This window comes from Rhinolophus ferrumequinum, chromosome 5, assembly GCF_004115265.2.
Source record: "Rhinolophus ferrumequinum isolate MPI-CBG mRhiFer1 chromosome 5, mRhiFer1_v1.p, whole genome shotgun sequence".
Classification (NCBI taxonomy): domain Eukaryota; kingdom Metazoa; phylum Chordata; class Mammalia; order Chiroptera; family Rhinolophidae; genus Rhinolophus; species Rhinolophus ferrumequinum.
The window spans coordinates 2,891,945-2,907,882 of NC_046288.1; the positions used below are offsets into that span (position 1 = coordinate 2,891,945).

General features: G+C 37.9%; 1 protein-coding gene across 10 annotated transcripts in view; it reads left to right on the forward strand.

Moving 5' to 3' along the window:
* The first annotated feature begins 242 nt into the window (after positions 1-242).
* ZEB1 (zinc finger E-box binding homeobox 1) overlaps positions 243-15,938 on the forward strand; it is a 199,588-nt gene continuing 183,892 nt past the window's right edge. For 3 of the 10 annotated variants that reach the window (XM_033105707.1, XM_033105700.1, XM_033105708.1), the window contains exon 1: positions 254-363. In XM_033105707.1, the coding sequence (XP_032961598.1) occupies positions 306-363 (58 nt within the window). In that variant the 5' untranslated portion in view covers positions 254-305. Of the gene's footprint in view, positions 364-1,268; positions 1,384-2,180; positions 2,555-2,681; positions 2,875-15,938 lie in introns of those variants that run through there. The other 7 variants (XM_033105711.1, XM_033105709.1, XM_033105701.1 and 4 more) reach the window with 5 other exon arrangements.

Genomic DNA, 15,938 nt, shown 5'->3' on the forward strand with positions numbered 1-15,938 from the left:
CAGGTCCCCACAGTTTCCCAATGTCTCCCTCCCCCATCCCAAGACACCTGAGGGAAACTTTTCCCTCGGCCCTCAATTCAAACACAGCTGTTTCCAGTGTTGCCGCAAACCGTCTTCTCCCTAGCAACAAGGTTCCGGCCGTAGAGCGAGCGGCTCTAGGTGTAAGGAAGGTGATGTCGTAAAGCCGCGAGTGTCGTAAACCAGGTGCGGTGGGGAGGGGGGAGGGGTGGAGGCGGAGGGGTGGGGGGGAGGAGGGAGGGAGGGGGAGGAGGTGACTCGAGCATTTAGACACAAGCGAGAGGATCATGGCGGATGGCCCCAGGTGTAAGCGCAGAAAGCAGGCGAACCCGCGGCGCAATAACGGTGAGTGGCGGAGGGGACCGGGGAGCGGCGGAGTCAGGGGGAGCCGGGCAGCCGGGGCGCCCCGGAGGTGAGGGGGGCGAGCCGGGCTGGGGGCGGCCGGGGCAGGGACTGGCAAAGTGGAGTGGGAAAGTAGAAAGTAGTGCTCTCTGCCCCCCTCCGCTGCCGGAGCCGCGCCGCGGCCGCTCGCTCTCCCTGAACCGTTATGTCTCTTACCTGGTCTCTCTCCGCCTAGCGGCTCCTGCCGCCCCTGCCGCCTCCCTGGACCGTTAGCCGGCGCCGCCGCATCCCCGGCGCAGGGCGAGCGGTCGGGACGCGGCGGCCACTTTTCTGGTCCCGGGTGGAGAGGCTGTTGCTTCTTTTCTCACTTTTCCCCACTCTTCTGCCCCTCGCGCCTCCCCGCTCCCCCTCCTCCTCAGCCCCCTCCGCCGTATTCTCCCTCAGCGCCGAGGCCCCCGGGAGCCGGGAACTAACTTGTGCCGGCGCTGGCCGTGCAAAGTGGCTTCCGCGCGTCGCGGCCCCAGCCCGCGCCGTCGCTTGGGCCCCGCGGCTCGGGCAGGGTGGGTCGGCTGCGGGCGCGCGGCGGGCGATGGGACGCGGTGGCCCGGCTGCGTGTCGTCCGTGCGCGCGTGTGCGCGGGCGCCGGCGGGGCGCGCCGCGGGCGGACGGGGCTCAGCCCGCTGCTGTAAAGTTGTGACCGGCCGGCGCGCTCGCGGAGTGGGGATTAGCGGCGGAGGCGCGGGTCCCTAAGTGCCCCTCCTCCCCCGCGCCCCGGCCACCGCGCCCTGGGCCGCCGAGGCAAGCCCTGCGAGTGAGGTCCACGTCCTGTGGGGCGCTGGTGGGGCGGCAGGGACGGCGGGGCAGCAGCGGGCGCCTACTTGCTGCTGGGGGCGATCTGTGGATGGCGGCGAGCCGGGCAGCGGGTGTGTTTGTGGAGTTGTTACCTGGTTAGAGACAGGAAAGCACCACAGACAGAGCTCCCTCCCCGGGGAAGACTCCTTCTCCGCGCTGGGATGGGGCTGTGTGCGTACGCCTCTCTCTTTTCTCTTTCGGTTTTTGGGGAAGTTGTTACCTGAGCCGGACGCTCGGAGCGCTGAAGCCGGATAATGGAGCTTGGATGGCGCTCGCGGACTCGGGTGGAAAGGGAGTGGGGGAGGGGGAGGGCGAACTGACGGACGTGCGGGTCGGCTGCTCGCTCTGCAGCTGCAGTGTTTATTGATCTGTGCTGATGTGCCGGGGAAATACACACCCCTCGGCCTGGCGTGAGAGTTTTAAATAAATAAAGAGAGAGACAGAGAGAGAGAGAGCGAGAGAGACCCGAACATGTGGTTGTTGTTGCACATTGGCCTTTTCCAGTTTGGAGAGACGTTGTAAGTTGATTGTATTTTTGCTTATCTCAGGGGCGATTCTGTGCTTTCTCTCCCCCCTGTTCAGCAGCGAAATGTCTGCTGATTGTTATTGTCTGGACAGTTCCTGTGGCGAGAGGGGCAAGACTTGTCCGCCCGGGGGCGGCAGGAGCTCGGGGAGAGGCCCCCGCCCGCCGGCCGGGTACCTGTTTGTATAATAATGGGCGGCAACGGCTCTGCCGCCGGCTGCGGCCCAGGCTATATAAGGAATTACACGTACATTTGGACCGAGGGGCTTGTCTGGGTTCCTGCGTTATTTTTAAAACGAGTTTTTAAGAGTAGGGAAATAAATGCGCCTATAATGGAATCACTGTATCTTCCAGAAAATGAGGAAATATGTGTTTAAGTAAAAACTCTCGCGATCCCCCCGCCCCCTCCCCCGCGCCCGGCCTCTCTTTCTCCCTCCCCTCTGGGATGCGAAACGCGAGGTTTTGTAACCTTTCCTGGCAATTTTAGATTTTGTGTGGGATTTCCTGTCTAGAAGCAGATACGAAGGTTTTAAGCTGTTTCAAGATGTTTCCTTCCAATCGTAAACATTTTAATATATTTGAACCAACATTAAAATCACTGCTTCCACGAATGATTGTAGTTATTCAAATGTTTGCATTTAAAAGCATCAAACAATTATGATCGATAACTAATATGTTGTATCCTCATTGTGAGAGATGACTTGTTACAGTAAGGAGCAGAGCATAGGCTATTGCAATTTTAATTTCCTGTTTTAGCGTCAAATACTGTGTGTTCTGTATTGAGCTGTTGCCGCTGTTGCTGATGTGGCTTTATGAAAGGTAAGTTGGTTCAGAAAGGGTTGTTCGCTTTTTACCTTATTTAAAATGTTCATCGCCATAGAAAGGGGCTTTTCTTGTTGCTGACGACATGTGTGTGACATGTGAGTCTGAACCACCCAGCGTCTGTGCAGCTGCTGTAAACATGTTTACCTGAGCAGGAAAGAATGGATTTTTCTCCTAAAGATCCTGCGATGTGAATATTACACCCATAAGGCATATCAACAGATGACTTAAGGGGGAAAAAAGCTATCCTGAAAGGTACTTGAAATCAACAGGAAAAAGAGGTTCTCGGTCGCTGCAGCAAATGGCAACTTGTGCAGGTAGAAAAAAGATGGTGTTTAGTTTTCTCCTGTATGTATGTCAGCCCCCTCCTGTCTGCTGCTTTCATTCTCAAGGGAGGGATTTATTTACCACGCTTACTGTCAGTGTTTTTCCTTTGTTTTTAATATTAGAAAAACAGATTTGGGGCTGCTTAGCACAAAATGTCTTGTCTGCAGTATGCATTACTCTGAGAAAACAAAAGGTGTTTAAGATAGCACTATACTACTACAGGTATCTTCCATTTTCGTCACTTTTGGCTCTGTCCTTGTATTTCTTTTTGTTCTCAAATGCATTTCATCCATTGCTGATGATTACTGTCGTGCTATTTGATTAAGCCTTATAATTTGCAAATTAAAAATGAAGTTATATATGCCATTGTGTTATGAAACCTCAGGGTAGGTGCTGGTTAATATTTCTTAGCAACGCAGTCATATTTGAGTTGTAGTTGTTTATTGGAGAGAATTGCTTGGAAAAACGTGAACTCTCAAATCTTTTTTAATTAAGAAATAAATGATGTATACGGTGGCAGGTAGTCATGGAGATACTTTATGCTATTATTTATATATATATTTTTTATTCATTTTAAAATAAGGTGTGCAGATTTAACTGCTAAGCCTCCAGTAAAATATTTTAATTTCCTTTCTGGAATATATTTGCAGAGTAGGATATTAATTGGAGAATCAAGTAATGTAACTTGACGGGTAAACCAATTGAGCAAGGTGTGGCCAAAGCATCAAACCATATATAGGAACTTTATGATAATGATGTTAGTCATCTATAAAAGAGTGGCATTAGAATTGCTTAAATCGATTTTTAACCATTTATAATATAATGCTTTATTGTATTTTAAAAATCTGTTCTCTCATTTTCCACTTCTATTCTCTGTGTGGTTTTTGTATGTATGTATGTGTGTTTATATGCATTTTGGAGAAATCTAGTCTAGCTACTAATGACCACATGATGATTAATTCACTTTACATGGAATAGCAGGTACATATCTTTCTGTCATTTGCACCATTTTCACTTGCTGTCTTTAGAAACCACCAGTAGAGGATGCTAACAAAAATGATTATTGGTGTAGTGGTACCATAAGTCTGTTTATCTCCTGTTGATTGGGACCTCTGTATTGATTGGGGCCTTTGGTGTAATTCTGAGTCTTACTGTATTTCAACTAGCCCTGGATAAATTCGGCATAAGCATGTTCTACTCTGCTAGGACTGGAAAGAGGTAGGAATGTTTTAACGTGAACATTTTTATAAATTTGAGCTTTTTAAATCTTGAAATTGAGTTTGCTATCAATTTAGTCTTGCTTGAGACAAGTTGTATTACTACCTTTAAAAAAAAATCTTTTGTTTTATGTTGTTAGGTTTGGAGAAGAACATGTAATAATTGGCCCATGTTTATTTTGCATGTTTACCATACTTTTTAACCTCCTTTTTTATTCATAGTAAGAGGCCTCAAAAAAGATAATTTTAGAGGTCAAAAGGTGTAAATGGGTAAATATGGTAAGAAAAATTGCAATTAATTGATTGGTAATAGTGTGTAATTATTTTCCCGTTACTTATGTAGACTTAAACTATGCATGAGTTGGCAGACAACTACTAATGAAGGTGTTAACTGGCAGTCACTCAAATGTTAGTGATTTTTAGATTGTAACTTTTCCTTTCCCTTCTATTTAAGAATCAGAATCAAGTAGTATATACATTTTAAATTTATCAATTGTAAATTAAGGAATGTAAGTTGGTTTAGAGGTTTTAAATGCAGCGAATAAGTCTCTATTTGTTAATGATTGTATGCTTGTATTAAAAGAATCCTTTTCAACAAATATGTAAATTGATATTATCACTTATACATATAAATAGTTGCACAAGACTTAATGAATTTAGTTGTGTCTTTTTGGTTTGTGTTCTTAAATAATTAAGTTAATATAACTGTAAACTTTTGGGAGCCTTTCATTGATCAAATATTAGAAGTATTTATTTCCCTAATTATTTTTAATGGTGTTTCTATAGATGTGCCAATACCAGTACTATAATGCAATAGTAATACTATTTATCCTGAATTAGGTAGAATTACGTGAATTTTCAGGTAAGCCTGTGTGAATTTCTCATTTTAGTACATCATGGTTCTTCGTGTGTGTGTGTGTGTGTGTGTGTGTGTGTGTAAATATAGTTTTACATTTCCTGATACATATTTTTTGATACATAATTTCCTGATACATAATTTGGTCGTATCCTAATTCCTAGAGCTCAGTAGTGACTAGGTATGATTCATTTACCTTTTTTATGAATTGGGAAGCTTTACTACAAAAACCATGACATTCATAATTGTAGCATGGAGCAAAACTTAAAGTATCTTATCAATTGAAAGGATCAATCACTTGTTAAGATGACCCTCATATAAAGAGTATATGAAATTGGTTAGTACTTTTTTTCTTTTTCTAGTATCCAGTATTTTTGAAATGCCATACCCTATGTTTGCAATTTTAGTCTCTTTGAAGCATGTGGTGAGAAAGTTCTACCAAATTGGGAATATTTCAAAAATAATAGCACAATTATTTCTCATAGTTGTGTTTTTATTTTCCCCCTTTTTTTGCTTTTTCTTGTATAAATCACCTTTAAGCATGTGATTAGAGCCAGATGTAAACATAGATGCAATATCATGTAGAATTATATTGTTTGCTACTCTTAACTACCTGTATTGAATTGCAGTAGAGGAGAATAAAAATTGTGCAGATGTTGGAACAAGATACGTGTTAGTGTGCAAAGTGTAATGAGATACTAGAGGACTTGATGAAATTGTATACATAGTATTTAGGATTGAAAAAAGTTTCTTAATCTTTGTGGCTTAATCACTAATTTATGAGGAAATGCTTATTCATTTCTATTAATAATAGAGACATAAGCTAAAATAAAAGCTCATTGTTGAAAGAAAATTTTTAAAATTTAAATTAGAAAAGTACCCCGATTAGGAAATACAATAAAATGGACTTTTAAAAGGCTACGTGTTATACATATTACCTGCTAAGTAATCATTGGACTAGATTTAAGTTAAACATAGAAAGTAAATGGGTACACACCTAGTAGAAAAAGTTCTTTAGCAACCCAAGTTAAAAGCAAATCTGATCTATTATCATACAGGCATTGATGTAGGAAATTATATTTTCCTTTGAATGGAGCAGTGTTTTAAGAACTATATTCCTAAAGGGAGCATTCTTAGGACATCAGCTTACCAAATAAAAATTTTGATGATGGTGTGAGCAATGTCTAGATTTTAACCTTGATGGAGGTGGTTTTACTGCTTGTTAACCTGAAACTGGGCCACTTGAAAATGGCAATATACCATACTACTTAAATGGCAAAATGCTCTGATAAGTAAAATTTGTCTTAAGATCGTTTCCAGAGAAAAGAAAGTATTTAGAACTCACTTCATTAATTTTGTTAAAACATATTTTGGAGTATATCATTTAGGTGTAGATAAATTGAAAGATTCCGAGAGGGAAGGGGGAAAAAGCTGAATTCAAGTCTATTCTTGTGTTGTAGCTAATTGTTGTTAGATTCTTGAGTTTTCATCATCTAAGAAGTCATCTTTTCCTCACTTGTCTCTTCAGTCATCTTTCTGTTATTTAATACATGTTCTGTTATTTAATCCATGTTCACCAACCTACAATAAAATGTCGTAATTTTCTTAAGGTCTTTATATCCATTTAATCCACAGTTCTAATTGAATGTTTGGTTTTTTAAATGCTGAATGTGACTAGATTGTTGATTTAAAAAATCATCATTCTCTTGGAATCTTAGATGTTTTTTAATATGGGAGAGATATTTAGAGAACATTTTTTAATCTCAAAATTGATACAGATAAGCTGAAATTTACAGCCTTCAAGTAGAAACTAGGTAAAACCCTTTAGCATGTGTTTTGAGAGGCATTAATAGTGACGTGGAATAGCATATGGTAAAATCCTTTAAGGAGTAGGTTGTCTGAACCTGGGCTGGAATTAGCCTTGCTCTGCCTTAGATACGGTGTTTCCCCCAAAATAAGACTTAACCGGGAAATAAGCCCTAGCATGATTTTTCAGGATGACGTCCCCTGAACATAAACCCTAATGGCGTCTTTTGGAGCAAAAATTAATATAAGACCCAGTCTTATTTTCGGGGAAACACAGTACTTGAAATGGTTGTGAAAATCACTGTATCTCTCTAATGTTTTCTCCTTTCTACCCTAAAAATCTAAGTTGCTGTTCACTTCTATTGCTACATAATTTTTCTAAATCTCCTGATATGGTTGTTTTTTACTTTTGAGAGGGTCATGGAGGGAGAATAATTGGAGGAGAGAGAATAATTTCATATGAGTTAATATTAACTAAGAAAATAAATGAAATAATTTTGGACTGGAGGAATTTTGTAGAATCATCCAAATCCATTTGAGCAGAGAAGTAAACAGATTCAAAAAGGTAAAAGGACTTTGCCAAGTTCCTGTTACTAGTTAGATTAGACTAGGTTACTGCTTTTCAAGTTCATAGCTCAGTATTCCTTTTATTAGACCATTTGGAGCATATGTATCTGTGATGGTAACAAGCAGAAACTAGATGCCATGAATTTTCAAATTTATCATAGTTAAAACGAAAATTTGAATGTTCAATCATCTCAGAAAAGGGGATTTCTAATCCATTTACATAAATCCGTAAATGTAATAGTCAATGTGACACTACCACTTAAAGCACTTCAGATGCAGGGAATTAGTTTACTGTTACTTAGAGGCATACTCTCATTATTTGGATTTTAATTTTTCCTCTTCATTCTCAGCCTCAACTGCCATTTACTCTGTCCTTCCCAACTCTTACTTGTACCCAGTCTAATGTGTTTTTATATATGTACTTGCCTCTGTTCTAGTAAAACTATGTAGTTCTTTGTGTGTTTTGCCTCTATGTAACTGCTGTTTTGCTCTATACTTTCTTCCCTCAGCATGTTTTCGATCTGTTCATGTTGTTTTCGATCTGTTCATGTACTTGTAGTTCATTGTTTCTAACTGTGCAGTATTTCATGGTTTGCCTCTAGCATAAGTTACTTGTCAGTTCCCCTAATGATGGATGTCCAGGTTGACTCCAGCTCTTAGATACAAATAATTCTGTAATAAATGTCTTTCTACATGTTGCTAACATCTGTGGAAGCGTTTCTCTGGAGACATATATCCAGGTGTGGTATTATTAGGTTATAGGTTAGTCTTATGTTTAGTATCACTAAATTCTGCCAGATTGTTTCTAAAATGGCTACACCAATTTTTACCCTTACCAACAATCTGTAAAAATTCTAATTTTTTCACATTTTGCCAGTTTTGGTATTGTACAACATCCTACATTTTCCTACTTTGACAGTTAACTAAAATAGCATTGTTGCTTTCATATGTTTCTCTTTCTGCCATGAAGAGTGATCATTTCTTCATATCCTTGCTATACCATTTGAGTTACCCTTTCCATGTCTGGCCTCTTCATATCCTTTGCCCTTCTTTTAAGTTAGGTTTCCACTTCTTACTCATTTCCCAGAATTCTCTGTTTATTTCAGAGACTAATCTCTTGGTGGTTTTATTTCCTAGTGTGTCAGTCATCTGTTGATTTGACTATGGTACAGGCATCCTTAATTTTAATGTATTTAAATCTGTCAAATTTTGACTTTGTGGGTAGTAAGAACTCCATCCTAATCCATAAATTGCAAAGATATTCTAATAGTTTTGTAGTTTTACCTTTCATATTTAGGTCTTTAATGCATCTGGGGTTTACCTTTTTAATATGGCATTTCTTTCTTAAGAGGAACAAACATAGTGGTCAAGAGTTTGGGTTGATCCTGTAATTTACTAGCTGAGTCACCTTGCCCAAGTTACTTAGTCTCCCTGTGCTTTAATTTCCCCAGATGTAATATGGGGATGATAAGCTCAGAGTTGGGAAGGTTAAATGAGACGTATGAAGCAGTGTGCCTAATACATGTTTTAAGTATTCGGTAAATGTTTGTTTAAAATTTTTGCTTACATTATTAGATTGTTTATTTGTTTTAAATATATTTTGTATCAATTGACATTTAATTTCTTATCCTCTTTCCCAATATTAGCTCAAACAGCCATCTAATGAGATGATGTTGCAAAATCTGTTCATTGTTTCTGCAGCTTTGACCTCAAACATTGCTTAGTTGTTCTAGGCCAAATGATAAGGCTGTTTGTTAAATCAGTAATAGAATAGTAATGTACACTGAAGCCTCATATTAATGCTGTTTGTGACACATCTTTCAGCTTGAGGAAGGCTGCTTTGGACTCTCTTTAGGGGCATTATATTGGGAAGACCTCACCATTTACTGTTATGTAAAATATTGGCATGGACTTGAAAGATAATGTCCGGTGTTACTCTGTTGTATGAAGAAGCCAAGTCCAAGGAAGCTAAACTTTATATTCTTTATTTGAAAAGCCTAAGGAGTGTGGAGTCCATAGCTTTTCATACACTCATTTGGTTTGGAATATATTTAAGAAGATGCTTGTCTTACTGTCAAGGAAATCCTAAGACAACAGTTAAAGTCATGCCCTGTTTGTGTGTGTGTGTTAATAAACTTTATTGAGGTGCAAATATACACTATTATGCATGTACATTTTGATAAGTTTTGACATACACCTGTGTAAATACCACCACAGTCAAGATACAGAACGTTCCCATCTGCCCCCAAAGTCCCTGGTACCTTGTCTCAGTCAGTCCTCCCCACCTCTGGCCCAAGCACCCTGTAATCTGGTTTTTACCACTAGAGGTTAGGTTTGCTGTTTCTAGAGTTTCATAGAAACAGAAGCATACAGTGTGTACTCTTTCATCTGCACAGAGTAATGTTTTTGAGATTCGTCCATGTTACTGCATGTAGCAATAGTGCATTCTTTTTGTATTGCTGAGGAGTATTCTGTTGCATGAATATATCACAATTTCTTTATCCATTCACCTACAATGGACTTACTATTTGGGTTTCTGATTCTTTGCCATAGAATAAAGCTTCTGTGAACTTTCACATACAAATTTTTGCAGAGGTATATGCTTATATTTCTTTTGGATAAATACCCAGAAATAGAATTGCTGGGTCATATGATAAGTACATGTTTAACTTTATAAGAAACTGCCAAACTGATTTCTAAAGTGCATGTAACATTTTATATTTCTACTACCGATGTATGTAAAGTTCTAGTTGCCACAATCCTTGCAAACATTTGTCCATATTTTTAATTTCAGCTATTCCAGTAGATGTGCGTTAGTATCTTTTTTGCTTTAATTTGGATTTTACTGATAATGATGTTTGAGTATCTTTCGATGTACTTAAGAGCCATTTGTATATTTTCTTTTGTGAACTGTTGCAATCATGTGTCTGCTTTTAATTGGATTGCTTGTCTTTATTACTGAGTAATGAGTTCTTTATATATTCTTTTTTGGATGTAGCTTTTTGAAATATTTTTATCCCTTTCTGTGGCTCATCTTTTAATTTTCTTAATTGTTATCATTGTAGTGCCAAAGTTGTAAATTTTGATGAAGTCCAATTTATAATTTAATTCTTTTAGGCTGTGTGCTTTTTGTGTTCTAAGAAATCTTTGCCCACTCCAAGAAGATTTACTTCTGTATTTTTTAAGAAATGTATAGTTTTAACCTTTAGTTCTATGATCCATTCCAGGTTAATTTTTGTCTATACCCTGTTTTGATCTTCATCTACAAGCCTGCCTGAAGGAGCTTTGAGTAGTTTGCAAGAGACAAAAACTTGGTCTTTACTCATCAAAATTCGATATGAGAATTTCTATTTAAATTTAAAAAATACATATATTTCTCAGTACTCAACTGTGAACCAAAGCTAAAGATAGTAGAGGAACACAAATTTTGCTTTTCTGGTTTTAATACATTTTTAAATCGAGAGCAATTGTGTTGTGCTCTGTGTTTTCAAAAATTCTCATGTCCTTGACACATTTGTAATTCATGGAGACATACTTCAGTAAGGCTAAAGTTTCAGGGAAAGATGCCCAAAGAAAATGGCCATAGTTAAGCAAAATGTGAATGTTATCTTCACGGTCTCTAATTTCCTGTATGGTTTCAATGAGTTTAGAATTATACCAATTCTTTTTCACATTGCATAGCTTTTATTTTTACATGGGGAATTTGTTTAAATCTACCATTTATCTTGAGTTCATTAAGGGACATGATTTTATTTTTTTGACATGAAAATGTATGCAGCCCTTTCTAAATTCCTTGCATACAGGTTCCCTGCTGTTCTGCTGAAGCTGCAGTGTAAAGATCTCCAGTTACCTCCAAGAACCATGAACCTTTCTTCATCTTTATCTTATTTTACTTCCCTGTATTTGATATTGTTGACTCTGCTGGAAAGTTCTGCTTCCTCAGCTTCCATATTATTACTCTTGTTTTCTCATCTCTTCCCATTCTTTCTTAGAGCTTCCTCTTCGGTGTTACCCAGGGCTGCTTCTCTTCTCACTGGATATGTCCTACCTAGAAGTCTGACCCAACCCAACGCTCTATGTTTTAGCTGTGCTGGTGTTTTCAAAATCTTTATCTCTTGCCCAGAACTGGACTGAGCTTGAAATATATGTGTACAGTTGTCTCCACCTATATATCCCACAGGATTCTCAGACTTGATTGTCCAAAGTTGAACTAATTCCTTTTATCTCCCACTTTGGCTTGCTTTCCTTCTGCATTCACTGTCTTGTTAGTGCCACTGCCAATGTTTATGCTTCCAAGTTAAAACCTAGGGTTAACCTTTCCTCTCATAACCCGATAATCAAATCTGTCATTTTCTGCCTCCAGAATAGCTCTCAAATCAGTCTTTCTCTCTCCATTTCTATTTCTGTTGCTTTAGGATCCTCCTTCTTTACCAAACTCTTATACTAGCCTATTGTTCCTCTCCACTCTTCTCTGTCATGCTGGTTGCTGCCAGAATTATCTTTGTAAAAAAACAAAATTCTGATTCAGTCATTCTCCCAATTAAATCCCTTCCCTGGTTCTTATTAACTCACTGGATAAAACTAAGATCCTTAACATGACACACAGGCCCTGATTTATGATCCCTTCTATTGATACTGCTTCTATCTGCTGCCCACCTCCCTGCTACCTATGACCCATAGATCCCTGTACCTATAAGCTTTTTCCTCCATGTCTTTGAATATACTTTTGTCCCCTGTACCTGAAATATACTTCCTTTTTCACTACCCCATGTTTTCCGGTGTATTTTGAAAGGTGAACAGGAATTCTTCTCAGGTACTTCTTCCAAAATGCTTTCTCTAATCCCTTTTCCATTTGTCATGGAAAGTTAGTTATCTTCTGTTAAACCTGTGAATCTGTCTTTCATACTTATTGTACTTACTCTACTCTATCATGCTTTGTTCGTATGTCATCTTCTTTGACTATGGTTTCCTTTAGCATGGAGATGGTCTTACTCATGCTGGCATGCCAGTAGGCGGGAGTAGTATTTGTAATGGCATGCCACACGCAGCACCTACTGCATTTATACTATTACTGTGTGCCAGGTGCTGCTCCAAGTGCTTTACGTTTACTAGCTTATTTGATTCTCACAATAATCCCATCACTATTTTTAGACCCTTTTTACAGATGAGGAAAACAGCAAAGAGAGATTAATGTACCCAAGGTCACACAGCTAATAAGGAGTAGGACAGGGATTTGAATCCATTTAGCCTGACTTTAGAATCGGTGCTCTCAGCCACTGCTCTTCATTGCTTCTCAGCGCCTGACACATGGTGGGCATTCAGTGCTTGTTGAAGGAATGATTAAAAATGTCACTGCCCTGTTCCCCTCTGTCCCAAGGTAACTTGAAAGACTTGGTAACATATACTTAGGCTTTGTTTTCTTGTGTTTAATGAATATTTAAAAGCATATACATCTGAGTTGGTTATAAACTATTTTTAATTGGAAATTGAGAGGTTTTTCAGTCCATTCTTAGATTGGTGATTTTTTCATTTAAATTAGAATAGTATTTCCTTTAACTTTTTTCCCATAAAAAGGTAACTTATACATCAAATAAAACTACTCTTACCTTGGCATTAATTATTATTATGCCAATTACCTTGGTATAAATATTTGATCTTGATTTTTAGCTATATACTTTACCTCTCATTTTGTTGTGGCTGAAGAAAAACTGTTTTGTTACTTAGGTTAATTATAGTTACATTTATTTACTTATTCATACTTGTGTTTTTCATGCCCTAGAAAAACATGTATGTCACTGAACTAATTCCCATGTATTCTTATTTTTAAAATAGTATTTTTCCATATGACTTTTCTATTCCTTTTTATCACCTATTTCTATTTCTTGAAAATTCATTGTAGCTACCGTTATTTTGCCGTATATAATGCTCACTCTTTTGCCCAAATTTGTGAGAGAAAAATAAGAATGTGCATTATACAGAGAGTAGTACTAATTCTATTATCCATATAAATGTTTTAAATTCTTTTATTTATCCTTATGAGTTAAAAGTGTAACTCTAGGAATCAATAACAATATTCATATGCAAAGTAATACGCTAGAATACAATAATGGGGTTTGTTAAACTTACCACAAACTTGCAACCACAAAGAGTTCTTGGCCTTTACGGTTGGTAAATATCGTGGATTTGTCACTGGTACATAAAATTTCTTATATCTTGTATCTGTTCTTGTGTTTTGTAATTATTTGTTACATAAAATTTCTTGCACCATAATAGGTTAAAAGATAAATAATAAAATTCCTTTATAATACGAAAAATGAGTACCTAAATTAAAAAAAAATACAAATTTGAATTAAAAAAATAAAATGGAAGATATTTTCCCCCTGAAAACTTGGGCCAAAAACATGGGTGCGCATATACACAGGAGCACGTTATACACGGCAAACTACAGTAATTTGTACCTTATTTTTTGTTTTTAAAGTGCTCAGTTTTTTATACTCCATTTAGCTCTGTGTCTGGCTTGAACATTCTAGATATTAATTCATAATTCCTTCTGATCTGGCATCCTTAGGTGTATTTATAGAAAGAGCATTGAACTGGAAGATAGAAGTTTTAGATTCTGATATCAAATCTGCCATTAATTGGCCTATGAAATTAGGAAAATAATGCAGGTTATTTGGCTCTATATTTGTTCATCTGTAGAATGAATATGGAGGATTATGGTGAGCTAGGCAATGAGACTCTGAAGGTAAAAGATGTAGTATTTTGCTCTAAAGAGCTTACAGTGTACAGGGAACAAAAATAGGAAAACAAATCTTCAGAATATAGTTTGGAAACTAATGTGATACTCTGCTCCACAAACATAGAGGGGATGGACAAATCTTAAAGGATGTGTGTGGGTTATCTTAGTAAAATGTGGAAAATAACATTGCAAACAGGGGAATAGTATGTGTAAAAGTACGGCGAGCGCAGACGCACACACATTGTGGGACATACAAGTCACATTAGGTTTAACTCTAGAGGTGAATGGAGGAATGACTAGAGATGAGGCTGGAGAATTATAATAATAGGAAGTAAACGGAGAAAAAGGTTTTATATTGCCATAATTGAATTTATCTTGGAAGTGGTGGGGGATTCCCAAAGGTCTTGCAGCAGGGAGTGACATGATTATATAATTCACCATTTCGTCTTCCTTATGTATTAGATGATTCAAAATTAAAGAATATATATGCTTGCTTTACTAAAAGTGGGAAAAACTATAAAAGCAAACGCTTCTTTGTCCTGTTTTCCTGAGTTTTTGCTTGTATATACTATAATGCTAGTAGATTGACATAGTATTTGCTCTAAAATGGTGCTGCCACCACCATCACTGTCACCACTATTGCTTCTACCATTATCATCAATATCGATATAAAAGGCTTACTTTAGTAGGGTGGCCTTGGTTAGAGTTGGATACTGAAATCTGTGCACCAAGTTGGCTTTGCACTTCTGAGCTCCGCCCTCTTGTGAGAAATTGTGTATTTTTATTTCTTTTTTCTTTCCAAATCAGTAAATCACAACCCATACAAAAGTGTTGTAGACTTAAAGTTTTAAGGAATAAGATGGTTTTACAGCCATTAGTTATGGTTATCCAAAGGTATAAAATCCGGTGTTGAATATTACTAGATAGTTTTCTAGATTGTTTCTGGCACTTTTTAACGGTCCTGTGTGGAGTTTCAAACCTGTTATAAGGTAGGTCCTTTGATATTAGTTCTCTACCATAGATATTTTATAAAACACAGTTAGGTGATCCTTGCAATTTTTTTGGATAGCATGATCCCAGTACTTGCTTGCCTATGATAAATGAGGCTAATGAGTGAGCTGGCTATTTTATTGTCTACATTAAAATAACTGGGCATCTACAAAACTTGCAATTTCCAAATAAAATAAAACTTTACTTACCTGAATGTTTCTCATTCAAAATAGCTGTAGGCCTGGTATATGTTTGCCTGTTGAACAAAAAAATTCATTTTTTTTGCTACAAGATATGTTAAAAACAGTGCCTTTTTTAAATAAAATACTAAGTGCTGAGGAAAACACACGTTACCGTGTTTTAACCACTACTGTGTTTCCCCGAAAATAAGACCTATCCTGAAAATAAGCCCCAGTTAAGATCATCAGCCAGATGGATGCATTTAGTACGTTATGACAACGTTCCAGAAGAAGATGAGATGACTGTATTTGAATAAATGTAGATTGTTATACATGAAAAAATAAGGCATCCCCTGAAAATACACCCTAATGCGTCTTTTGGAGCAAAAATTAACATAAGACCCTGTCTTATACGGTATAAGATCCAGTCTTATTTTCGGAGAAACACCGTACGTTAATAATTCTTATGTAAACAACAGTCTTATCTATATATCAGGTTTCTAAATATTCCACATGTAACCTAATTTATATGTTAATTAAGGGGGTTTTGTGCTCCATATGTTCTATACTATACATTTTTCATCAAAAATTTAAAACTTAACCTCATTTTACTAGTACTCTTTTTTTTTTTTTTTTATTTCTTTCTTTTTTTTTTTATTTATTTATTTATTTATTTATTTATTTATTTATTTATTGGGGT